The 24350-nt window shown below is 40.5% G+C and overlaps 1 protein-coding gene across 1 annotated transcript; it reads right to left on the bottom strand.

The window, feature by feature from the left end:
• Positions 1-15951: 15951 nt before the first annotated feature.
• Positions 15952-21449, bottom strand: LOC128638044 (serine/threonine-protein kinase SBK1-like). Its single transcript, XM_053689915.1, has 4 exons — positions 21233-21449; positions 19291-19479; positions 19004-19203; positions 15952-17742 (listed from the first exon to the last, which is right to left on the bottom strand). The coding sequence occupies exons 2-4, from the start codon at positions 19451-19453 to the stop codon at positions 17104-17106; spliced, it is 1002 nt and encodes a 333-aa protein (XP_053545890.1). The 5' UTR covers positions 19454-19479; positions 21233-21449; the 3' UTR covers positions 15952-17103.
• Between the last annotated feature and the right edge of the window lie 2901 nt (positions 21450-24350).

Below are 24350 nucleotides of genomic sequence, written 5' to 3'. Positions count from 1 at the left end.
ATGTATTCATGTGATGTTGTTGTAAGGTTATGTTTTCAAATGTAATGCATAAGTTGTTTGTGACTTTGATTACCTCAATAAAAATTACTATTAATAAAATAAAATGTATGATATTTGCTTTTTAAGGTTTATTTCTGTATATGAATTAGCTGATTTTCTGTTTTGAAGCCTCAACCTAATAAAATGGGTTGAGCTTGTAGGTATAATCAGATCTCATTACTTTATCACATTGTTTACAAATACATGCTTCTTTTTCCTTAAGGGATTAAATGCCCTACATTTCTTGAGTGTCTGCTTGTAACATATCTAAGTAATAACTTAGCACTTAACAGTTGAACTTCAATAATTTTGTCAAATAAAACTCGATACATTAGGTGGGTGAAAGACCCGTGGGTCGTATTTATTAATACCAGCAATGGGAACTGGCAACGACAGGTAATCAATCACGGGTGGCGGCGCCGGCAATCGGGGCCTACATAACTAACTATATATATATAACCCCTTCTAGAAAATGGCCAAGGGACACTGCTGCAGACCACAAGGCGGAGATACTCTACGCAGCTTTAATATAGGGGGTTCTCGGCCCGTTAATAATCAGCCCGAGCACGCCCAAGCATACCGAGCCTGTGACGTCAACCTGACCGCAATGGTCGTCATTCAAAAACCTCCTTCCAGCCTGCAGCCATGATCCTGACCACCCGCCAGAGTAGGGTGCCAACATTAGAAACTCCAAACCAGTAGGTCCAACCTTGACTTGACAAACAGCATGTCAGTAACTGGGGAGCTCAAGTTACCGTCCTTCGACTTAAGGAAGTAGTTTGAGTAACCCTCTTCCAGCCTCAGACACCTAGTCTCATATAGAGACACTAAAACAGAAAACGATTGCCGCCTCTTAACAATAACATTTTTAAATCAACAATGCATAACAGGGATGGGAGGGTGGGGAAAGAGCTTTCAGGGATCCACAGGAACAAAGAGGAAGTGGACTCCCTGCACATCCCATATATAAGGTTGGTAAACCCCTCCCAACACAATGCAACATTGTAACAATACACACACAGCAGCAGCACTTACTCAACCAGGCCTTAACCCTTAGCTACGCTCCGGGCTAATTGCCCTGCACTTTCTTAAGGGATTAAATGCCCTACATTTCTTGAGTGTCTGCTTGTAACATATCTAAGTAATAACTTAACACTTAACAGTTGAACTTCAATAATTTTGTCAAATAAAACTCGACACATTAGGTGGGTGAAAGACCCGTGGGTCGTATTTATTAATACCAGCAATGGGAACTGGCAACGACAGGTAATCAATCACGGGTGGCGGCAATCGGGGCCTACATAACTAACTATATATATAACCCCTTCTAGGAAATGGCCAAGGGACACTGCAGCAGACCACAAGGCGGAGATACTCTACGCAGCTTTAATATAGGGGGTTCTCGGCCCGTTAATAATCAGCCTGAGCATGCCCAAGCATACTGAGCCTGTGACGTCACCCTGACCACAATGGCCGTCATTCAAAAACCTCCTTCCAGCCTGCAGCCATAATCCTGACCACCCGCCTTAAGAGACAGATCTGCAAATTAAATGGTCCAGACTCTTGCCGCCACCACTACATCCTTAGGAGTAACGCCTGCCTGATGTTCTGCAAGAACAAATCTACTCCTGCCAGTTCTAAATGAACCCCATCCTGCCTATATAAACCCTTATGGGCTGCTGAGATGTTCCCATGCTCTATCACAAAACCCTACTTGCTTCCTCAGGTCCCTATTTATCTTTTTCCTGACCTGGAAAGCTGTTTTATGGCACACCATGTGCTTCCACCTCAATCTAGGGATCACATTCGACCACCCAATTCGCACACCTGGAAACCAGAGTCTGAACTGCCGCAGATCCGACTGCATTGCCCGGATTAAATCTAATGTGGGGATGGCCCCCACGTCATTGCCGCCAGCATGTAAAATCAGAATGTGGGGTTTTTCCCACCTTCTTGCGGCATCCTGTAACAATGCAGGCAGATCTGCCCAGGACAAACCCCTGCGCCCTAGCCAATGCAACACAGCCTTGGAAGAAGGAAATCCCAGCTGCTGTCCTCCTGGCATTGCTGCGGCTCTAATTGCAACCCAGTGCACATAGGAATGGCCGACGATCCACACCCGTACAAGACCTGGACGTATGCCTGAAATAAAGAAACAAAAGTTAGCTTGCACGCTCACTGGACCTGACCATCATTAACCATGGCCAACCCCTCTTTGTGCACCCATGCAAGCCTAATTCCCTTGATGCCCCATCGTCATCAACCTATACTCTTATGCATACAGAGGATTTGTACCGCTGCAATCTCCAACGCCCCAAGGAGCAAATGCGGTCTGATGAACAACCCAGCTCTGCTGTCGTCGTGGCCGCCCCAACCCTGAATGAGTGGGGGGCAATACATGACCCATCGAGACCTGCCCGCTGCGCCACCCAGCCTAACACCGCTCTAAACTGGTATCTGGTCAGCGGGTCTCCATTCACATGTATAAGAAACCTGGAGGAGTCTCCTGGCCGCACCTCCAGGTATGAAGAGACCAGGCATACTGGGCAACAGGTGACCCCTGTCTGTCTCGGCAAGGACAGCCAGGCTCCCTCCTGATCTGTCTTAGACCTGGGGATAAAGAGAAGCACTGAATCATCCACCACCCTAACGTGATTGTGCATGACTCCCCCTGATACAGCCGTCTTGGTCCGTGGGACCAGCTCCCCTACTCTCAGTGCCCCGTGAAATGCGAGCCCAAAGGCTGCCCCGAAGAGCTGAACTTCAAAAGGTGAGGAACAGATCTCTGGCAACACCGCCAGCAATGTAACCAAATGCTCCGCTGTAATGGGTTCCCTAGCATCATGCCTCGGAACCTCCAAGCGACCCCACCCCCGGATTAACTGTGTCACCAGGAATGAGCGTGACGCATCATGAAAAGCGTACAACCTGCAAAAGAAGGCTACTGCAGAAAGCCTAGAGACCACTGCCCCCTTTTTTACTTGCTTACCTCTCAGGTCAGCCAACCACTGCAAAATAAATCCCTGCTCACCTTCACAAGAAGGAAACTCACGGAGGTCGCAGAAACCAACCCACTCACTCAACACCTCACGTAGGCTGACCAAGTGTTGGGTGCCAAAGAGGCCCGTAATACGGGGATCAGCCGCTGCAGTCCTTCACCATCTGCCACAGAAAGAGAGGGCAAGAAAGACCATTAGGAGCAGCTGTGGGCGCCGCTGCCCTAAAAGCCTCCCACTGAAAGCGAGACAATGCGTCCGCCACTATGTTCTGGACCCCTGGGGCATGACAAACCCTAAAATCAATGTTCCACTGCAGACATCTCAACACCAGGTGTCGCAGGTAATGCACCACTACAGGCGATGAAGCCAAAAGTCTGTTAACGGCAAAAACTACACTGAGATTATCCGTCCAGAAAATCACAGCCTTGTTGCTGAAGAGGTGCCCCCACAGCTCAATTGCAACTACAATGGAAAACAGTTCCAAGAAGCAAAGGTTGCGTGTAAGCCCTAGGCCCGCCCTGTCGGGCGGCCATGGCTCCGCACTCCATGCCCCTCTAAAATACGCCCCGTATCCAAATGCCCCTGCAGCATCCGTAAACAGATGCAAAGCCTGATTGGACCCTGGGTCACCCCTCCACATACAGACACCATTAAAATCTTGTAGGAACTGTCCCCAAACTTTCAAATCCACCACGAGATCCCCCATGATCCAGATGCGTGACGCTGCCGTCCTGCCGCCCCTCAATCTCCGTTCCAACCATTTGCTAAAAAGCCTACCCCACGGGATGACCCTCCCCGCGAAGTTTAGGAGACCTAGGAGCGACTGCAACTCCCTCAGCGAACATGTTTGCACTGTGGCCATGGCGCGAACCGCCGTCAACATTCGAGCCACCTTCTCTTTAGGCAGCCGCAAAACCATTGCCACGGAATCTATTTCTATGCCAAGAAATGTCAGGCACATGCAAGGTCCCTCCGTTTTGTCCTCGGCAAGGGGAACCCCAAACCTAGCCATCATGAACCTCATGACGTTCATCAAGGAGGCACATTCCCCTGAATCGGCCACCCCCACTAAAAGGAAATCATCCAAATAGTGTGCAATCCTGTAATTCTCCGCCGCTGATGCAACCGCCCAATGGAGGAAGTACTAAACGCCTCAAAATAAGCGCATGATATGGAACAGCCCATAGGCAGGCAACGATCAACATAGTAACTCCCATCAAACCAGCACCCTATCAGTCTGAAAGATGATGGGTGCATTGGGAGAAGCCGAAATGCGGACTCAATGTCCAATTTAGCCATTAAGGCCCCAGGCCCCCTTTCCCTCATGATAGCCAGTGCTTCGTCAAACGACTGGTAGTGGACCGAGCTCAAATCCTATGGAATGGCGTTGTTCACCGACTGCCCCTTCGGGTAGGATAGATGCTGTATGAGCCGAAACTTCCCTGTCTCTTTCTTGGGAACCACTCCCAGCGGAGAAATCACCAAGTCTGGAATTGGCAAGTCCTTAAAAGGTCCAGCCACTTCCTTACCCAGCTTGTCCCTGACCGCGTCCGGGTACTGAGAGGCCGATTTTAGGTTCTTCCGAACCCTAGACCCCAGCACCTGTCTGACCACCGGTATTGTGAAACCCAGTCGCAGGCCAGCGTCCAGCAGTCTAGCAGCCGCCCTGTTCAGGTACCTTCCCAACCACCTGCCGATAATAGGGACCCTAAGAGGCGAATCCGCTCTTTCCCGTAGCACTCCCTTTAGCCAAAGCATTCAATTTGGGTGTCACGCTTCTTGGAGCAATCCGCCCCAGGGTGTTGCCCGCTGCAGAACTTGCAGACGTGCTTAAACGTGCAGGATGTGCCCCTGTCACATGCCTTATCCTGGTAACGCCAGCACACACCCCATTGCCGCCGTCGAAAGCGCAAGGGCTGCCTAGGCCCCTGAGTAACAACTCCCGAGCCCACCTGCGCCGCACGTTCCGCATCAAGATGCGCCCAGAGGTGTAGATCCATGGTCCCAAAGTCTAGCAATGGGTTACCCACCTTCTTTTTCCAGTAGATCATGTCATACTCCCTCCAAGCCCCGTCTGCAAATTTCTTACGTATCGCATCTACCATGTCCACATACTTAAACAATGCGGTGCCTTGATCTGGGAACCTCTCTAGATAGCATGTGGCATATACCCGGAAACACTGATGCCATTCCTCAAAGGTGTCGGGCCGCTTAAACTTTTTAGGGCCCGTCCCATCTTCCTCCATTTCGTTGAATTTAAATGCTTCCGCGGATAACTCAAACATATTGACGTACTTACCATCCTGGATACGCATCATCTTCTTTGACTTAAGGTGGGCATGCACACTATGTACCTGACAAGAGTAAGTGTCCCCATGTATAGCCGCTTTCCTGTTCACAGCCTGTGGTGAACCACCCTGTACCCCTGAGGGCTGAGATGACTGGGCCAAGCCGCTGACAGTACCCACCCCGGGTTTGACCCTACTCATTTTTCTTAACATCCTATACATTCTCCTGTGGCCTTTAGTGTGTAAACCCAAGGACCCATCTATTTCGGACCCAGACCCACTAGAACTAGAGGAGTAACATCTTCCCAGAGAAAAACCAATTTCGCACTCACCGGATGAGGAATCCATAAGACCCTGGCCAGATCCGAATGCACTGTTGTCACCCGCACGTGTTGCCACCACTCTAGGCACAAGGGCTCTGGAACTCTGGCTAGCCATGTCTCTACTTGATGAAGACGCCATGGGTACCTGAAAAACAGATGACAAGAGGGGAGTACCACGGGAAGAGCCAGCCGCCTCCTCCCTATCCTCCCCAGTCTCATATTCCTGATACCCCTCACGGTCACTATCACTCACACCATACTGCAAACTGTGATCATCATCCGTACTTGAAGCCTGCCCACATTCATAATCCTCCATGAATCTAACGACCCTGCCACGCCCTTGGGGCTTCACCACCCTGGCCGGACTAACTGCCCTCCTTCCAGCGCCTTCTAAGCCCTCACCAGGGCTAGCGCTAATACTAGCGTGCCCCCTTTTTACAGCCCCTCTCGTCGCTATCTGCCCTGATCTTGCAGCTAAGGCCCTGCTGGGTGGTAACGTACCCTGCAGGCCTGCTGCTTGTGATTCCAAAGCCACTGCGTCACTAGCTAGGCCCGCAGTCACGTGAGGCCCTTTGGGCCCTGCTCTAGCCGCTGGGGCCTTTCCTTTGCTTTGAGCCCCGGCATGTGCGGGGGCCGCCCTAGCATTACCGCTTCCTGAATTAGACCGCAAGCGCGAGGAGGGTGCACTATCGGCCTCCCCTCCTTTATTGTTAGCTAAGGCCAAAGCCCTAGTGCGCACACCCTGCTGCATGTCACCCGGAGTGCCCCCCCGGGCACCCTTGCTGCCCCACATTCACATCCATACTTGACCCTTGAATCCCCTCTGCCGTAACTCCTACCAGCTTAGAACGGGCCCCCCAGCCCTCTGATGCCTGCCATGTGTGCCCCCTGGAGCGAGTGTCCCCCCCCCCCCCCCCCCGCGATGCTCCCTTCTTACCTCCGGAGCTAAAGGGGAACGATCCACTCTGCTCGCCAGCCAAATTTTGAGTGCCGCGGGCGGAAGTGACGTCACCGGAAGTGACGTCGGGACACGCAACGTAACCGGAAGTCGACGCGGCGGCCATCTTGGATGGGGAAATCAATGAAGATGGACCATAGGCCTGCGCACCACGTGGAACCGGAGCATGGGACTGAACTACCCAACGATGACGCACCCACGAGGACGGACACCAAGGATTGCAGGAGAGCCACTGCTGTTGCGACGGATTCCCGGAAAGGAATACCGATGCAGGTAATGTCGCAATGCTCCCACTACTAATGCCACCGGTACCCGGGCCTACTGAGCCCTCCCCAGAGACAAAGCCTGAACTCCCTTGGGACCCCCTAGACCCAGCTAATTGAGCCCCCTGCTTAGGGCCCACTCCGGTACCATACCCCTCAGGCCCAGCACCCCCTGGAACCACAGATTGGAGGTCCAGGCCCACCGGCTGATAAGCCTGTGCATGCCTAGCCTCCTCAATCCGCTCCTCCCGTACAGGAGAAGAGAATAGATTAGGACTGCCCTCCCCAACAGAGGGAGAAGCAGGAATAGATAGCCCAGAAACATGTCCCTGACCCACCGTAATAGTCCCTGATGGGGATGGTGCGACCCACTCGATGTCCTCAAGATCCATCTCTTCCCATTCCACAGGTTCGCCTTCCATTGAAATACTGCTGCCAAGCTGTGCTGTAGAAAGAGCTTCCAGGGATCCACAGGAACAAAGAGGAAGTGGACTCCCTGCACATCCCATATATAAGGTTGGTAAACCCCTCCCAACACAATGCAACATTGTAACAATACACACACAGCAGCAGCACTCACTCAACCAGGCCTTAACCCTTAGCTATGCTCCGGGCTAATTTCCCTGCACTTTCTTTATCTGTGCTTAAATCAAAGACCAATACTTGGAGAGAACAATGGGAAGTAGACATTTTATTACCTTATCTCTTCTATACCCCACTGGGAGTGTAACTTATTCTGCTGGCTGTGTTTACACAGATTATCTATAGCTTGGACATAAGGCCAGAAACTATTTTAAATGCCAATATAAGGGTAAAGGAAATACTTGTAAACAATTTAACACTCCAGCAGGTAAAGTGAATCATTGAGAACAAATTAAAGGGGAGAACGTTTTTCAGTAAAAAAAAGCTTTCATGATTCAAATAGGGCATGCAATTTAAAAAACTTTTCAATTTACTTTTATCACCAATTATGCTTTGTTCTCTTGGTATTGCTAGTTGAAAGCTAAACCTAGGAGGTTCATATGCTAATTTCTTAGACCTTGAAGGACGCCTCTAATCTGAAAGCATTTTTACAGTTTTTCACCACTAGATAACATTGAGCTCACGCACATGAATTTACTGAGGAGTGAGCACTGATTGGCAAAAATGCAAGTCTGTCAAATGAACTGAAATTAGGGGGCAGTTTGCAGAGGCTTAGATAGAAGGTAATTACAGAGGCAAAACGTGTATTATTATAACTGTGGTAGTTATGCAAATCTGGGGAATGTGTAATAAAGGGATTATCTATCCTTTTAAACAACAAAAATTCTGGTGTTGACTGTTTCTTTAAGTACTTTACACAAAATAAATGTTTTGAAAGCATTTAAAATGGTATCTTTGTTAGCACAATGTGCAAAGTTTTGCAAATCATAAGTAATGTTAAGTATGTTTATCTGCCTTGATTCTGACCAACTAGAGTTAGCTGCAAATGAGTTTGTGCACTGCTCCAAGCAATGTAGCATGTCGCTGAGTTAGACAATTTACTATATATTTAGGTTACAGAATTTTACTTCCGGCCTCTCTAGGGACCGTGGGATAGACACATGCAACTAGATAGATTTAGTAACAGAAGATTATACAAGGTCACATTACATACAATACCATAGCTACTTTTACAACTTATACAAAAATACATTACAACTCTTACATTAAAAATCCTAATCAAAAGGAAAGGGATTCACAGCTCTAAAAAGGACAGACTACAATATACAGGTGGCCCTCGGTTTACAACGATTCAATTTGCACCGTTTCAGAATAACAACCTTTTTTTTTTTTCACTCATGTGACTGCTATTAAAAAGCATTGAGAATCAGTGCATTGATTAAAATAGCCAGTAGGTGGAACGGTCCGCTTGTGTTGCAGCAAAGATATGCAAGCCAAGCAAGCTGAAATTAATCAGTTTAACCAAACCTGAGCTATCGAGCAGATTTCAAAGGAACAAGATCTTCCTGTCAGTCTAGATAGGAATGCATAGAAAGAACTGTTTGCAGAAAAATGCAAGTAAAGTCTGTGTTGTGTGATTATTTTATTAGGGTTTTTAATGCTGTTTAGCCTTTTAAGTCTTTATTTAAAAGCTTTAAAAATAATGTATTAGGTGTTACTTATGACAATTTTGAGAGGAGCCTGGAACCTAACTCCCTCACTTCCCATTGACTTACATTATAAACTGGGTTTCAATTTACAATGGTTTCGATTTACAACCATTTCTTCTGGAACTTAACCCCGATGTAAACTGAGGGCTACCTGTAATTTTTATTGTTTTAAAAGATAGATAATCCCTTTATTACCTAGTTTTGCACAACCAACACAGTTTTATTAATATACTTGTTACCTCTGGGATTACCTTGTATCTAAGCCTCTTCTGACAGCCCCCTGATCACATGAATGTGACTATTTATTATCTATTGAGTTTCATTTAGTACTGTGTTGTGCTAACTCTTAAATAACTTGCCGGGCGGGAACACATTGTTATCTAAATGGCCCACATGAAATAGCAGTCTCCTGTTGTGAAAAGCAAATAAAAAAGCATGTGATTAAGAGGCTGTCAATAGAGCTTTTGAAACAGGCAGAAGTTTAAAGGTTTAAATGTTATAAAGTAAATTAATATAACAATGTTGGTTGTGCAAAGCTGGGGAATGGGTAGTAAAGACGTTATCTATCTTTTTAAACAATAACAATTTTTGTGTAGACTCCCTTTAAGCACAATCACTTGCAGATACACTTTTGTACAAAGTGAGCTACAGTTAGAAAGGCTCTCAATCTTACAATCTAAAGGAAACATATATGACACCTTAGGAGGGGAAGAGAAGCCAGAAAATTATAATAATTTTATAGGTGTAGAACATAGTTTAAGTTTCAAACTTCCATTAAGAGAGAGCTGAAAAGTTGTATGTAATATTACATTTATAAGAATATCCTAGATACTTGAAACATCCCTTAGTACTTCTACATTTCATATTGACATCACATAGAGAGATAAAATATTAAGCCATCATAGACACAGGTCAAATGTGTTCACAGGCAAACTTTCTGTGGATATTAGTTTCATCGCATAATTGTCTCTAAACCATGTACAAAAATAGCTCTGGATCTCTTTGTAAGTTTGACTATGAATAAAAACATCTGTCTATCGTATCTTGAGCGGGACTTGTGGCATTTGCACAGAATCAAGATGCTCTATCCCTTGTCCTATTTGGGTACCTGCCAATGTGTTAAACTATTTCTTTGTTTTGTTTTGCACTAAGTCTAAAGCAAGCGGCTATAAGAAAGTCATACACCAGTCTTGCTTAGTTCCTACATTGCACAATAGAGTGACAAGGGTAATAGATAGTGTTGCATAATGTCTCACAGTGTCATAAGTCATGAGTTTGCTCTTTCAGAAGATAAGCTTTAAAAGTCATTTCAAATAGATAATAAATCAATTATCCCACATTTGTTTTATACAAATATGCACACAACTTAGTAACACAAGGCTGAAATCAAGCCATAAAATGAGCACAATGCATACCTACCTAGTCCTCTTGAATTGAACAAATGTATTACGTTTATGTTGACTCACTATAGTGGTCTGGTACCTTTTTTTGTTCTGTGTAGCACATGCGCTCATGTTTTCCAGGCAAGTATGTCAGGATGGTATTGCATTGATAGTGCTCTGCTTTATTATTTACCATATAAGTTAATATCATGAATCAATTTTTATGTATTGTTGCATGATCAGCTTACTGTATCAGTTTTTGCCAAACTACTCTATGGGGTCCATTTATTAAGCAGCGGACGCTGCTTCGGAGCCCTATCATTTCAGGTCTGCCTGAAACGGAAGTTAAGAAGCAGCGGTCGTAAGACTCCTTAACTTCTCTGCCACCTTTTAGGTGGCCGGCTGAAATCATTCCGATACAATTGGGATGATTGACGGCTCCTGCTAGTTGCCGATTGGCTGCCAGTGAGCAGGGGGCAGCATTCCACAAGCATTTCACTAGAAATGCTTGTGCACTGTTATGCCGACAGTGATTTAGTGAGGTCGAGCGGACATGATTCGCTACAGAGATTCATGTCCGCTCAACATTTGTTAAATCTTCCCCTATGTATCAGTGTTTTTCTTAAAGAAACATTGTACTATAAAAAATTGTACTATAAAATATTATGTCATCCCTATGAGACACCAGCCTTTAACTATGAAAAAAACGTAAAATACAAGCTACTTAAAGGGACACTAAACCCAAACATTTTCTTTCATGATTAAGGTAGAGAATACAATTTTAAACAACATTACAATTTACTTCTATTACCTAATTTGCTTCATTCTTTAATGAAGAAATAGCAGTCACAGGAGGCATTTATGTGCAGCTACTAATCAGCAGCTACTAAGCATATCTAGATATACTTTTCAGCAAATAATATCAAGAGAATGAAGCAAAATAGATAATAGAAGTAAAATTAGAAAGTTGTTTATAATTGTATGCTCTTTCTAAATCATGAAATATAAAAATTGGGTTTCATGTCCCTTTAAATCTAAATGTCTACTTTACCAGTGTTAGTTTTGCACTTCCTACTAATACTCAATGGTTAATAGGTACTTCCTACTTATTCTCAACGAGGATTAGCAGGAAATAGCTGTCAACCAATGAGCATTAAACAAATTACCCATCAGCCATTAGTTATTAATAAGAAGTGTTTGTCAGCCAATAGTAGGAAGCAGACATCTAATATAGCGGTATTTGATTTATAAAGCTCTCTTGTATGGGTAACAGACAATTTTTGAGTACAATGTCCATTTAGTATCTGAGCACCACCAGCACTGTGCATCATTTTCACACTCAAATTAGAATCATAGAGGCCAACCCATATCACACACTTTTTCCTGTGTATTAAGCAGGGGCAGTTCTAGACTATAATATTTGGGGTGCAGCATGTAGACAAAAAGACAAATATCAAGAGTTGATTGGGCATTTGTGAAGAATTAATTCACTGCTACCTGTTCCTACCTTTAGTTTTGTAGTATTTCCCCTCCCTACTTTCCGCCTCTTCTTGCACAGCATATGCAAAATGACTGTCTTGCATATCCAGGCCAGCTAGCACCTTTAATGCTAGGACATGCTACAGTAATAAATGGGGGTGCATAGCAGGAGCCCTAGATGAAGCTTGCCTGGTCAATTTTTCAGCGTCATATTTATAGACTGTCCTCTTTCCCTCTTTTCTCTTAAATTCATTAAAATTATGGGGGGAGATAAAAAACTGAAATTAAAATCCTCCATGTCTCAAAATTAAATCAATTTAAATATTTGCATAGGAAATTAGCACATCTAGGCAAGATTCCCCGCTTGCTTTTTCCCAGAAATACTTAATATACAATGTTACCAATGCACAAGAGAATTCCCAGAATTTTTACCCAGAATTCTCTTGTGCATTGGTAACATTGTATATTAAGTATTTCTGGGAAAAAGCAAGCGGGGAATCTTGCCTAGATGTGCTAATTTCCTATGCAAATATTCCTCTTTTCTCTTCAAATAGGCCTTTTGCTTTGTGAACTAACACTGGTGAGACCCCACTACACAGTAATCTCACAGGAGCTGTGAATTAGCAGCTTAGCCCCCAGAAACTAATGTACCTCAAACGTTCACCTTTTGAATGAATCACACTTGCTTCCAGACCTTGCTCTGAGGGCAACTAGCCACAAAAAAACAAAAACACATAGGTTATATACTATATTAAAAAATAAAAAAATAAAAATAATGTAGCCTGTTTATTTAAAAGTAATACAATTATTAAGAGAGATTTCCTCATCAGCTTTGAAGTTCGAAGATCAAATCAATATTTTTTTCTCACATTGAACAGTCGGAGGACTTTCTGCCTTTCACTCTGATCTGCAACTAAACCCTAAATAAATCCAGGTATCGCCTTGTTCCATCTTTCCACCAGCAACAAATTATTTTTTACATAGGAAAGGCTGAGTGTATTTGTTTTCTTTGTTCACTTGGTACTTTTCTTCACTGAAAAACTACCTAGATACGCTCAGGAGCAGGAATGCACTACTGGGAGCTAGCTGGAGATTGGCAGCTGCACATATACAGTATGCCTTTTATCATTGGCTTACCTACATCCCAGGAGTGCATTGCCACCCCAGATCTGACTTTAACTGTGTGCTTACCACTTTGAAACACAGTTATATGTAAGCAAGGTTGCAGGTTGCAATAATGAAATGTTCTAACACACTTATATGTCCATTTAAAGGACCAGTAAATACAGTAGATTTGCATAACCACCAAATGCACAATAAAAAGACAATGCAATAGCACTTGCTCTGACAAATTTCAGTTATGTCTATTTCCACTCCCCCTTTATCATGTGACAGCGATCAGCCAATCACAAATGCATATAAGTATATTCTGTAAATTCCTGCACATGCTCAATAAGAGCTGGTGACTTAAAAAGTGTAAATATAAAACAACTGTACACATTTTGTTAATGGAAGTAAATTGGAAAGTTGTTTGAAATTGCCTGCTCTATCTGATTCATGAAAGTTTAATTTTGATTTGAGTGTCCCTTTAAGTAGAATTAAGTTTGCAATGAAAATTACATTTGTATGAAATTTATAATGCAGATTCCTACTTTTATTTTTTATATTGTGGGATGGAAAACACATTTTAAATGGTTCCACAAGCCTTGGTGAGATTGAATACAAAATACACAGTAAAAAATAATTAAACATGCACTCATATTCTAATAAATTGCAAGTGATTAGGCTCACCCTCTACTCCAGAAAAGTAGTAAACACACAAAAGTGGGATTTCTTTCTTAATGAGTTTTTAAAGGATCTCCCTCAAAGACCTGGCTATGCTTAAATTAGCATCATATTTTTCAGGCAAGATGTATTAAGCTTGGCCTGTCAATATCACATGATGATGCCAGTGGGGAAATGGGGGGTAATTTGAAGAGGGTAGGAATGGAGAAACATGCAGGACATGATGGTTAGGGGAGGTATTGAAAAATACTTTCTCCATTGATTAATACAATAAAAGAGGATATGAATGGATGTGATGGAAAAAGTGAAATAAATTAGAGAGAGGGGATTCCAGGTCAACATTCTTCACAATGTGTGTGATTACAAGTTACATCTCTTGTAGGTGAAATACAACATATAACAAGGTTCTGTAATTGGGATTAAATGTTGTAAATGTTCTTGTTAGATGTTTAAGGTCTATAAATTCCCTTTGTATGTGGGATTACTGGCTAAATTACCAATTTAGGAAATCTGTGAATAGGTCCTAACAAAGTCTCAGAGAGTAGCTATTGAATTTTGTCATGTGCTTAAGACCATGGGGTCAGTTTATTAATGTGCAAGCGGACATGATACAATGTAGCATATCATGTCCGCTGCATACGCTGTCAGCATTTATCATTGCACCATCAGTTCTTGTGAACTGCTGGTGCAATGCCACCCCCTGCAGATTCGCAGCCAATCAGCCTCTAGCAGGGGGTGTCAATCAACCCGATCGTATTCGATCGGGTTGATTTCTGTCCACCGTCTCAGAGCAGGCGCTTTAGACTGCTGCTTCTCAGAGCAGGCGCTTTAGACTGCTGCTTCTCAGAGCAGGCGCTTTAGACCGCTGCTTCATAACTTCTGTTTCCGGCGAGCCTGAAGGTTCGCCGGAAACACGGCGCATCAAGCTCCGTATGGATCTTGATAAATTGACCCCATGAATGTTTTGAAACCTTGTAATTAGATATTTTAATACAGAGGCAAAACTATATACAAAGGCACAGGGAAAATTATATCAACAGATTTCCTTAATTTAAATGGAAGTTAAGAGTGAAATTTCATGATTGAGATAGAGTGTACAAATTTAAAAGAAAACTTTCCCATTAACTTATTTTGTCACATTTACCCTTTCTCTTGAAGTCCTTGGTTTTAACTCTGCCTTCTTTCCCTAAATACATACTAAAGTATGCTGAGGAGCAGCAGTGTGTCCAGCATTGTTATATAAGCAATCTTATATAGTAGCTGCAGATACTCTATGTTAAACCTCTATGGTAAACTGAGCTGGTGAACAAGACAGCTGTACAACTAGAAGCACTGTTTAACAAAGAACACAAACTGTGAGTGTATGAGTCTTTGGATAGGAGACATCCAATGTGTGCATTAGTTAGGCTGACCATATTGCCGCTTTAAAAAGGGACACATATGAAAAATACATATGGCAGGGCCGTTTTCAGGGCTGTTTAAAGAAATGTTTTGTATAAGAACCCTGACATATGTATTTTTCATATGTGTCCCTTTTTAAAGTGGCGATATGGTCACCCTAGCATTAGTAGTAAGTGAAGGCAGAGCTGGGGTGTTCTCTTCTGTCATCCTGCAATGCTTAGTACAGTTCCCACTCTAGGTTACTTGTAAAAATTTGCTTCACACACTGCTGTCACATAGTGCTTAAAGGGACAGTCTAGTCAAAATAAAATTTTCATGATTTTGATAGGGCATGTAATTTTAAACAACTTTCCAATGTACTTTTATCATTAAATGTACTTTGTTCTCTTTGTATTCATAGTTGAAAGCTAAACCTAGGTAGTCTCATATGCTAATTTCTAAGCCCTTGAAGGCCGCCTCTTCTCTGAATGCATTTGACAGATTTTCACAGCTAAAGGGCATTAGTTCATGTGTGTCATATAGATAACATTGAGCTCCCGCCCGTGGAGTTACTTATGAGAAGGCACTGATTGGCTAAAATGTAAGTTTGTCAAAAGAACTGAAATAAGGGGACAGTCTGCTGAGGCTTAGATACAAGACAATCACAGAGGAAAAAAAGTATATTAATATAACCGTGTTGGTTTTGCAAAACTGGGGAATGGGTAATAAAGGGATTATCTTTTTAAACAATAACAATTCTGGAATAGACTGTATTTGTACACTCCTGAGTCTATTTGAGTATGCCCTCATTAAAAGGACAACATTTCAGCCAAGGATATCTTTGTTTGTTTTATTACTTTGTCCTTTTTGTATTTTATGTATTTAAGATTCTAATTGTGAAAGAAAATGACAATGGAAAATGATTTATTTTTTAAAGAGAATTTTTTTATTGAAAATTATTAAACAACAGTGTAAAAGTAACTAAAAGATTATAAAGCTGAACTATATAAAGATCAATAAACACTCAATACAAACTGGGCAAAAGGTTTACAAACTTATGGTCAAAATTATATTCTAATAAAAGTGTTTGGTCCATAAAATCACATAATTTTAAGTGGGTCTGTTTAAATATATTTCTTTTTGATAATTTTGGATTTGTTGAAATGAAGATCATTTGCAGAGGCTGTTTCATTGTGAAGAGAATTTCTATTGTAAATATATTAAATAAATTAAAAAGTTATTTCTTTGGGACACTTTATTAAAAATAATATGTTCTTTTAAAATTTACCTCTATTAAGGGGTTAAATCCATAGTGAAACATGCTCCAGCGCCACATGCAGAGCAAATGAGAAGCAGGCATTTTTGTGTATACTCTAAGCAGAATGAAGGTGTTCTAGAAATGCAACTTTTACTATGTGTTTAACCCTTTTGAGGAAGATAAATTCATGGTGAACTGAAGGATTTTTTTTTAAATTAAGCTCTCTAATGAAATAGCAATTTCATTTTTACACTAGAAAATATTTTTTAAGCAACATTGGTTCTGTTATCTTTTTGGTCTCTTCCATACAGTTGAACGACAGAGACATGAGAATATAAAGATTAATACCCTTAAAGGGACATTCCTTTCAAGATTCTGATAGAGCATGCAATTTGAAGCTTGAGAAGTAAATTGAACTAAATTGGAACATTGATTAAATATCCCTTTAACTTTCATTTAATATAACTGTATGCCTTCTATATTCTATCGCTCTAAAGGATCTTTCTTGTTTTTTTTATAAATGCCTTTTATGTATTGATCTAATTAAGTTAAATATACAGCTTTTTTAGGCTGGTTTCACATTCTCATTGAACATTATGTAGAATACTCCTGTATTACTGTTCTGTAACAGTAATAAAAGTAAGTGATGTCACAAACTCTTAAATCTACTTCTCATGATGCCGTACTGCAACATTTGACTACTGTCCATTATGAGCTTCTAAGCTTCATTTTGGTGGCTTACAAGTCAGTATTGTAAGGGTTCACCAAGGTCTGCTGAACATCCGATTACAAAACCAGAACTTACATTGTTCTGTTTTCATCGTGGTTTCCTTATATTGCAGTTTCTGTTGTCTATTCTACCACGTAGGTAGTTGGCATTATCCAGTCTTCCTCTTCCAAGATTGATATTTTTATTTTCTAGGCTAACTTTCCAAGGGGTCTTCAGATAGTTCATCACTTCTTTGCATGGATATCTTTGAACTGGCTCTGGTGTCAAAAATTTCTTTAACATTTCTATAGCTTCTGTGCTAAGAACTTTCCATTGAGTTGGCGTTTGGAATATTCTACTGCTTTTGTGCCATTTAGCATATTCTACATAATGTTTATCAGATGCCAAAGCAGAATTCCATGGAAAGTATCCAGTTAGGACACAAAAAAGGAGTACCCCAAATGCCCAATTGTCTAAGCTAGTTTGTGCAATCAATTTGTCTGCTGATCCCAGAATGCACATCTCTGGTGCTGTATAGGGTAAATTTTCAGGCATTGATTCCACTGGTGTGCCCTTTGTGCAAGAAAGTCCAAAGTCAGTTAACTTAATCTGGCGACATTCCTTGTCAAAGATTAGGACATTTTCAGGTTTGATGTCACGATGAACAAGTCCTTTCATGTGCATGTACTCCAAAGCACTGGAGAGCTGAATAGCACATCGTTTAACTGGCATCTCAGGAACACCTACCTGCAAATATGACCATGAGAGAAATAAAAATAAAATAGTGTAGAATATAAATGTATGCAAACATTCTTTAAGATTGGATTTTTTTTTTCTCCTCTTAATTTATCATTTCTATTCTTCTATATTTCTAAAGAGTTTAATTAGGGCACTGAGTGGACTTATAAAGCAATTGTTAGCAGCTGACAACAATATAATTAATATAACTTAGAGGGATATGAAACCCCACATTTTCTTTCATGATTCAGAGCATGCAATTTTAAACAACTTTCTAATTTACTTCTATTATCCATTTTTCTTTGCTGTCTTGGTATCTTCTGTTGAAAAGCAGGGATGTAAATCTTAGGAGCCGGCCCATTTATGGAGCACCATATGACAGCAATGTTTACTATTTCCTGCCATGTAGTGCTCCAGATGGCTACCTAGGTATCTCTTCAACACAGAATATGATGGAATTGGAGCAAATTTGTTAATAGTAAATCAGAAACTATTTTAAAATGGTATGGTCTGTCTGAATCACAAAAGAAAATGTTTGGGTTTCATATCCCTTTAACACACAGTATATCATCCTCAGAAGATTAGAAATTGTGACACAGTGATTTGAATGGGAACTACAGTTAAGCAACTAACAAGCCATTCGGCCAGTTGAGAGGCCCACAAGCCTTGATAACAGCTATATATTTTATTAAAGAGACAGTAAAGTCAAAATTAAACTTTCATAATTCAAACAGAGCCTGCAGTTTTAAACAACTTTCCAATTTACTTTTATTATCAAATATGCTTTATTCTCTTAGTATGCTTAGATGAAGAGCATACCTGGGTAGGTTAAGGAGCAGCAATGCATTGCTGGTAGCTAGCAACTTATTGGTGACTGCACATATATGCCTCTTGTTTTGGCTCACCAGATGTGTTCAGCTAGCTCCCAATAGTGCATTGCTGCTCCTGAGCCTATTCTATCAACAAAGGTTACAAAGAGAACAAAGCAAATTTGCTAACAGGAGTAAATTGGAAAGTTGTTTAAAATTGCATGTTCTATCTGAATAATGTAAGGAAAAATTTGGATTTCATGTCCCTTTAATTTGCCAAATAAGTAAATGTCTGCTCATAACCGATAAGTTTGTAAGTGAAGTTAAGAAAGAAATGTTAAAGTATATTCATTTTTAACTTCTCGGAACACCACCAATTGCTTGTCAATTGCTTGTCATATCTAGTGTCACATAGCCCTCAAGACTGTGCTATTAATATCCTATCATAATTTAGTACTGACCTGGGGTTTCATGAGGGAGAAGAGGTTATCAGTTGCCAACTCTTGAGCAAAGACATAGTGCAGGTCTGTTTGAAAAGCAATGTTAAAGGTTCCAATAATGCAGGGGTGATCAGAGAGGCTAAGGGATACACAGTACTCAACAAGGAAGCCACGGAGGTCTGTGTTACTCTTCTTCATGAACTTTAGAGCCATTAGATTGCCTGTAAAAATAAATGAGGTCAGAATGAGTAAAAACATCTCTGGATTGTTGTCTCTAGTGCATTAAAATACAAAACAGACAATAATACCTTCTGATTGGTTCATTGCAAGAAGCACACGTCCGTATGAACCACTGCCCAGCTCCTTGATAAGGGTGTAATTATCTTTCATTTCGATCAGAGGCAGATTCTGAGATGTTATGAGTAGCATCTCTTCTACAAAGTGTTCACTCCTCCTTTCATTCAGATTCATATCTGATTTTGTCAAAGTTTTACAGTCTACATCAAGAAAGAAAGGATGATTAATACCTAATATAAAAAATAAACACAGATGTTAAATTATTTTCCAGTAGCATCTTGTTACTTTAGGTACATGAAGTATCAAATGGCAATTTGATTTATTCAGATGCATGTACAGAATATATGAACTATGTAATAAAAAAACAATTATTTTTGTTATTAGAGTTATAGTTTTTCCTTTTTTATTAAGCCAACAAATGATTGTGATTACTGATATTTGCACTGAACATGCACAATAACATATTTTAAAATGAGGCAAGAACAGCAAATACATATTGCTTGGAACAGGCCAACATTGAAAAGAGCATGATTAGCAAAAATGCTCCTAGTTAAAGTCATTACTGATTGTCAGATGCACATGCAAAGATTCCGTGCACCAGTATTCAAGCTCAGAGAGTGGTATGTTATGTATTGTGCTAGTGAAGACGTTATTTATGTCATACAAGCCACTGCTGACTCTCTGAGAAAGTGTAGTGTGACTGGTGCACCGGCCCTCACAGCATATGTCTGTATGCCACTGAAAAACAATAATACATTCTACATACATATATAGGTACATATATCACAAAAAAATATTCTATTTAAAATTCAAATGCACCATGCACATTTCAATTGTGACCTTTCTATCCTTTAAGTTTTATTATGATTTAATATAAATTAGCTAAATAAAAAATAAAAAAAACATGCATTTTGTTTCTGATGTATTAGAATACCACTATTGAATTTTCTCAATGCAAAGTACAGACACGACAAAGTAATAAAATGTGAAAAACAGGGTTACTAATGGAATCATATTGCATTTAATTTGAAAACCCATTCAAATCATTTTGTACAGTTCTAATGGATTTGAATAGACCAGAAAAAAATATCCATATACATTAGAATCACTGCCTGCTCATATATCAGTCAATTCATTTGCTGCAAAAATATAAGTGCATCAGGTGCACAGTTTATCTGATTTATTAGTTCATTTTTCTTCTTTGTATGGGTCACCATATTATGATGGTAAAATGTGTAAATGGTTTATTAATTTAATAAAGTGCCAGTATCAAATATAACATGAAAATTCATCAACTTTTTTTTTGTGTATAATAAATCTTTATCCTCCAATATTTTTTTGTAGACCCCTCCAAGTTATGAACAGCTAAATATTTCCTAAATATGTAACTGTATAAACATCTCTGTTTTGCCTATAATAATTATGTTAATGATATATAAGTAGCTTCACACAATATTACAATGTATTGTATAACTAATGCTAAAATGTATTTATGCAATTACAGTATAAACATTTAATTCATTTTGCAATTAATCATGCAATAAATTACAATATTCTAAATGTGCATGTTATACTACAATTAGTTTGCAAAATAGCATCCTGTATTTCTAAGCCTTATTTATGTATTTCTAAGTTTTATATACTATAACATAGATAGGTGCAGTAATATTCAAAAAGTTTAAAGAAAACAAGATATAAAAAATGCATATTTGTAATAGTAATATTTTAATATTGTAACAGTAATATTGTAATATTTGTAATAGTAATATTGTAACAGTAATATTGTAATATTTGTAATAGTAATATTGTAACAGTAATATTGTAATATTTGTAATAGTAATATTGTAATATTGTAACAGTAATATTGTAATATTTGAAATAGTGATATTGTATTAGTAATAGGAATATTGATTTTAATATATAATCTAGTAATAAAAAAGTAAATTGTGTTACCTTAAATGAAAAGTAAAACTATCACGTTATCTTGAATATTTCTTATATTCTTTTTTTGTTTCTGTTGCAAACTATTTCTTGATGAATCTCTGGTGTTATTCTGCTTAACTCTTCGTCCCTCATGCAGACTCTGATGGTCTGAGGCTTTTATCTTTGTTATGAAGCCATAGTACTTGCCCTCCCTTCAATCTTGGCAGGTTCCACTGTGCAAGACTGGAGGCAACTGCATGTCAATCACTTGTAAAAACTTTTTCCAATACTTGTTGCTAAAGTTAGCCTCTCTATGCTGCCCCCTCCTCACACAACTCCCTGTTGTTAACATTATTCAGGCCAGTTTAAACCAGTGGCTGTCATTAGCTTGCAGGTTATCCATCTTTTTATTAAGGACTATTTATAATGTCGCTGCTTCAGACCTCTCTGCAACGTACTAGGAACAAGAAGACAACGTGCTTCTCTTCATTTCACACCTTCTGACAAGTCATCAGTTCACAACATTTACCTGATGTCTTTGCCAAATGTGCAAAATCAAGATCTATGTATTGAATGTCCCAGGGTAATAGTACATTTATTTGGCTTGCATAAGTTCCTATTATATTATTCTGATAGTTTCCAATCTTTAGAAATGTATTTTCTTCAAAAATTATAAGAAAAAAACAACAAATATAAAAATAAGAGTAATCTATAGAACCCCTGAAGAAACTTCATAAATACAACTTTCCAAATGACGTCTATTATCAATGTTGTTCTATTCTCTGGGTATCCTTTATTGAAGGAGCTGCAATGCCATACTGAGAATTAGCTGAACACATCAGTAAACCAATGACAAGAGACATAAATGTGCAGTCACCAATCAGCAGCTATCTCCCAGCTCCTGAGCGTACCTAGATGTAATCTTCAACAAAGGATACCAAGAGAACTAAACAAATAAGATAATATAAGTAAATTGAAAAGTTGATTAAAATTGTATGTTCTATCTGAATTAAGCAAAAAAACTGGGTTTCATGTAATGCACATTAATGTGTTTGTATTTTGATTAGAAGCATCTTGTAGCACAGTTATATTAGTAGAGCTACTTCACATAACGAAGTGTTTCAGGGACAGGTTTCACTGTGAACATCTGTCTGTAAGTTTTGTGCACCTGCTTACACCACCAGCAGTAGTATGATATGTACTGACTCATTTTATCCAAATCTGTGGTAAACCTCTTTAAACAGAGGGAGAGATTTATCAAGCAGCCGATACTGCTTGCTCGCCCGATGTTTCCAGCTCGCCGGAAACATAAGTTAAGAAGCAGCGGTCGTAAGACCATTGCTCCTTAACCCATCCGCCACCTCTGATCGGGATGATTGACACCCCTTGCTAGCGGCCAATTGGCCGCGAATGTTCAGGGGGCGGCATTGCACAAACATTTCACCAGAAATGCTTGTGCAATGTTAAATGCCGACAGCGTATGCTGTCAACATTTAGTGATGTTGGGCGGACATAATTCACTACAGCGTATCATGTCCGTGCGCCATTTGTTAAATCAGCCCCAGAACCTGTTCAAACTTGGGGGCCGATTTATCAAGGACCGAATGGCCCCTGATGCCCCTGTTTCCACGCAAGCCTTCAGGCTCACCGGAAACAGCAGTTATGAAGCAGTAGTCTTAAGACCGCTGCTCCTTAACTGGTCTGCTGCCTCTGAGGCTGCGGACATCAATCCGCCGGATCGTATACGATCGGTTGATTGACACCCCTTGCTAGCAGCCGATTGGCCGTGAATTTGCAGGGGGTGGCATTGCACAAGCAGTTCATCAGAACTGCTTGTGCAATGTTAAATGCAGACAGCGCTGAGCGGATCATGTCGGACAGACATATGATAAATCAGCCCCTTTTGCCTGAAGAGGCTGAAGAAAGTAAAACATTTTTTTTCACCCTTACATTCTTGTAGAACCATTTAAGTGTTGTTGGTGGGTAGATGGCCTCTGACCTCTGGAGTAGGTAAACATATATTGGCTGCACATCTCCAGTGGGCATGTTAAGGTTTCACCAATAATGGCATCCTGTTCTTTTGTGATTCAGACAGAGCACACCATGTCAAAAAAAGTTTCCAAATTTACTATTTACTTTGCCTCATTCCTACAATGTTCTGTGTTGTAGAGATACCTAGGTAGTCATCTGGAGCACTATATAGCAGGAAGTAGTGCTGCCCTCTAGTGCTCTTGCAAATGGATAACATTCTTGCAAAACTGCTGCCATAAAGTGCTCCAGAAATGGAACGGCTCCTAAGCATTACGTTCCTGCTTTTTAAAAAAGATGCCAAGAGAAAGACGAAAAATTAGAGTAAATTAGAACGTTGTTTAAAATTGCTTGCTCTATCTGAATCATGAAAGACAAATATTTGGTTTTATATCCCTGAAGTCTCAGCGGAAAAGTTTTGCAATTGGTGGTCACGTGTTCTTCTTTTCATACTTTCATTATATGTTACATCAGTGCAAGTAGCATTTAGTAAAGTTTTGTTCTTCCCATTCTTATATGATTCAGTGTTGGTACAAACCCACCAGTACTGAGATATTATACTTATAGGGAGAGTTAACAGGGGGTGTCAATCAACAGTAACAAAAGGAAAAAACTAAAATTGAAAAACATTTTGAAATAAAACGGGGCAACTTCATCAGCTTTGTAATAGTGAGACACATCGGCAAGTGGAGCTTTGGGGGACACTGCACTGTCAGGGATAAGGGTATGAGAAGGTTTATGGTATCAAGTATTATAATGTATAGTGTTATTCTTTATAAAGGACCCACAGAATGTTTTGACAGAGGTGAGCCATACAGGGGGCAGGGAATACAAGAGGAGGGGAATTAGGGCGCTGAGCTGAGGGCCCCCACAGATTTGTCAGCCCCATGAGTGCCTATCCTAAGGGTCTAGCCCCATATGCTCTCTGTGTTGGAGCAGTTTTTGAATTCAGGTGCATTAGGCATATGCACATATGCCCTAAAATAATGATAATGTTTGCAAGTAGCATTTTGCTAATACACGTGGATTGCAAAATACTTCTTTTCAAAACTGAGATTAGTCTATGTGCATATTAATCTTGAGTTACATGTCCCTATTCCTATATGGAAGAATAACCAGC

Source organism: Bombina bombina, chromosome 8 (genome assembly GCF_027579735.1).
Source record: "Bombina bombina isolate aBomBom1 chromosome 8, aBomBom1.pri, whole genome shotgun sequence".
Taxonomy (NCBI): domain Eukaryota; kingdom Metazoa; phylum Chordata; class Amphibia; order Anura; family Bombinatoridae; genus Bombina; species Bombina bombina.
Note: the sequence above shows the minus strand (reverse complement) of the source record. Positions and strands in the feature narration are given on the sequence as shown.

Excerpts from the sequence above, each read along its gene's own strand:
- LOC128638044 (XM_053689915.1), bottom strand. The coding sequence starts at position 19,453 with ATGAATCTGAATGAAAGGAGGAGTGAACACTTTGTAGAAGAGATGCTA. Across the intron at positions 19,204-19,290 it reads TGCAATGAACCAATCAGAAG|GCAATCTAATGGCTCTAAAG; the intron begins GTATTATTGTCT and ends TTATTTTTACAG. Across the intron at positions 17,743-19,003 it reads TCTCCCTCATGAAACCCCAG|GTAGGTGTTCCTGAGATGCC; the intron begins GTCAGTACTAAA and ends TCATATTTGCAG.